The following is a 3,413-nucleotide window of genomic DNA, read 5'->3' on the forward strand; positions in this document are numbered from 1 at the left end:
AATATCACAGAAATAAGGTAGACAACTTGAAATGAAAAGAAGATAACATTTGTAGAATTTCACATTAACAAATTGTTGAGAGATGTTGAAGTTTCTGAAGCTGAGTTTAACCATGTGAATTATACCTTGGCTAAGTTTGGTCGAAAAATTTGCATTCCATTCAAAAGATGGTTCAACATCAAAAATACTACTTCATTGGAATTTAGTGTAATTACATAATTGCTATAGAAATAAGCAACAGATCTGTAGGCTTACTGTCCCATCTTCAGTTATTCATACAAGAAAGATGTCTACAGCTGTAGGTTTGTGTTACATTCTACAGGAACATTTAATTCTTAATAATCTAGATATGTTTCTGTTACAGAATGGAAATGAATGAATACTAGAAGGGACTGGTGTTATCTCCCTTTACATTAGAGAGTTCCTCACTTCTTTTACAATGAATGTAAACAAGGTTGTTATGATTGTAGTGATGTTGTGTGTTTCAGGACTGACTGATTGATATAATTCCATGTGATACTGCATCTTACAGGAAATTAAAAGTTAATTCCATGTAAACCCTCACCCACTAAATGCTTTGTACAACCACAGTTAACAACTGCTCCCTTGTATACAGAAAATAAATAGTGCAAGGCTATTGCCTATTTAGTCCTATGTAAATCCAGGAATAATAACCAGTCCCTTTTATGTAGGACATATGAGGTATGAAGCCCTCAATTACTTAATACCTTGTAAATCCAGAGATAACAACTGGTCCCTTTTATGTAGAGTATATATGTGGCATGGAGATAAAAAGCTATACCTTACCTATATTATAACACCTTGAGCCACGGTAGCCATTTTCACAACCTCCTTTACAATAGCCATTGTAAGAATTACAGTAACCTTGGAGACAGTAACCACATTTCCTACATTTTCCATTGAACCTGTAGAATCCTAAGTGGCATTTCTGTTTTCCATAATAGTCTGTAAAATATTTCAAGACAATAAATGTACCATGATGGACATAATGTGGAGAGTTATGCTGTGGTCAAATTGTAAATAGATAATAATAATAATAATAATAATAATAATAATAATAATAACAATAATAATAATAATAATAATAATAACAATAATAATAATAATAATAATAATAATAATAATGATAATAATAATAATAATAATAATAATAATAACAATAATAATAATAATAATAATAATAATAATAATGATAATAATAATAATCCTTTCAACTATAGGCTCAAGGCCTGGATTTTCTAGCAAGGGGGACAGTCAATCACATCAACCCCAGTATTCAACTGGTACTTAATTTATCGACTCCCAAAGGATGAAAGACAAAGTCAACCTTATCAGAATTTGAACAAAGAATGTAATTAATCTCAGAAAATTTAAAATCAACAGACAATCTTTCTATCATTTTTTTTACATTTTTAACTATTTAAAAAACATTTTTTATTTGTTTAATCCTCTTCATACCAACCCACCTCAGATTACCCCGGATTCTATTATACCAAGTTCCTGTTTTAAAGTGATCTAAATTTAAACCTTTCATTAAAGTTTCATGTCCAAAATTCAGTTTAATTATGATGATGTTATTTTGCTAAATTCATAATTATTTTAAAAGTTAATTGACAAAAAAGACCATATACTTCAAATGAATATGGTAATGAAAAGGTTGAACAGTTTTGAGACAGGAAACAGTTAAAGGCCCTGAATAAGGGGGTCAAGCACTTAATTAAGTATTACCTACCTTTATAATTACATCTCAGTCCATAATAATTCTTTGCACAACCATCAATACAGTAGCCATTGTAAGGATAGCAGCTTCCATGGAGGCAGTGACCACATTTCTGACAGATTTTACCATGTTTGTAATATCCAGCTTGGCAACCAGTATAACCAAGTCCATCACCGTAACTGTGACCAAGATAATATTGAGGAGCATAACCTTGACCATGACCATGACCATAACCATGATGGTGGCCATAACCTAATCGGCGACCATGACCAAATCGGCGACCATGACCAAATCGGCGACCATGACCAAATCGGCGACCATGACCAAATCGGCGACCATGACCAAATCGGCGACCATGACCAAATCGGCGACCATGACCAAATCGGCGACCATGACCAAATCGGGGGCCATAACCATGATGACGACGATAACCATGATGACGACGATATGGACGACCGTATCGAATTCCATGGTGATAACCGTGGCCATAATGTGGTGAGTTACCATAACCATATCCATAAGAAGCTGCAAATAAATTCAGACGATAGAATCAGATATTATCATTTTGGGATATCATAAATAAATTATGATGCTATAAAAACTCTCCCTACCACACTCTAGCTACCTTTACCTGAACCTACAGGTCATCACTCTGTCTCTCATCCGTCTCTTATTTACTGTATCATATATTGTTGTTGTTGTTGGCACTCGGCCGCTTACAACGTTGAGGGTTCCAGTTGATCCGATCAACGGAACAGCCTGCTCGTGAAATTAACGCGCAAGTGGCTGAGCACTCCACAGACACGTGTACCCTTAACGTAGTTCTCGGTGATATTCAGTGTGACACAGTGTGACAAGGTTGACCCTTTGAATTACAGGCACAACAGAAACAGGAAGTAAGAGCGAGAGAAAGTTGTGGTGAAAGAGTACAGCAGGGTTCGCCACCATCCCTTGCCGGAGCCTCGTGGAGCTTTAGGTGTTTTTACTCAATAAACACTCACAACGCCCGGTCTGGGAATCGAAACCGCGATCCTATGATCACGAGTCCACTGCCCTAACCACTGGGCTATTGCACCTCCACGTATCATATACATGCTGTTTCAATAACTCTTGCCTAACCAATGTGAGGATGGAAGAAACAATGGTGGTGATGAGGATGATGTGAAATATCAATAGTTATCAACCAAAATGTCGCCTCACCGTCATAACACCTAGCTCCATAATAGCCATTGGCACAACCTCCTTTGCAAAATCCATTGTAAGGGTTGCATATTCCAGACAGGCAATAACCACATTTCCTACACTTGTGGTGGTATTTATAATATCCTGAGTGACATTTTCGCAGACCGTAATACTCTGCAAATAATTGGAAATGGTCAAATTAGTGGATGTTGTTAGTTAAGTTGTTAAGATTTGAACAAAGATAAATGGTATTAGTGATCTATAGAATAAATAGATTAAATGATTTATACAGGGTGTCCAAGAAGTCTGGGTACATGGAGTAAATATAAATATAACATAAACAATTAAATATAAGAAATAATAATTTCTTAAAGTATGCATTAATCCCCATGTACCCAGACTTTGTGGACACCCTGTAGATTGATTTATAGGCACAGGATTGGCTGTGTGGTAAGAAGCTTGCTTACCAACCACATGGTCCCGGGTTCAG

General features: G+C 35.8%; 1 protein-coding gene across 1 annotated transcript in view; it reads right to left on the reverse strand.

Annotated features, from left to right (window-relative positions):
* Positions 1 to 3,413, reverse strand: part of LOC106870101 (uncharacterized) — a gene marked incomplete at its 5' end in the record, with an annotated part of 21,324 nt that overhangs the window by 3,795 nt on the left and 14,116 nt on the right. Inside the window, 3 exons of the mRNA XM_014916090.2 lie at positions 808 to 966; positions 1,754 to 2,266; positions 2,942 to 3,097. Of these exons, the coding sequence (XP_014771576.1) occupies positions 808 to 966; positions 1,754 to 2,266; positions 2,942 to 3,097 (828 nt within the window). The remainder of the gene's footprint in view (positions 1 to 807; positions 967 to 1,753; positions 2,267 to 2,941; positions 3,098 to 3,413) is intronic.

This window comes from Octopus bimaculoides, chromosome 20 (genome assembly GCF_001194135.2).
Source record: "Octopus bimaculoides isolate UCB-OBI-ISO-001 chromosome 20, ASM119413v2, whole genome shotgun sequence".
NCBI classification, from domain to species: domain Eukaryota; kingdom Metazoa; phylum Mollusca; class Cephalopoda; order Octopoda; family Octopodidae; genus Octopus; species Octopus bimaculoides.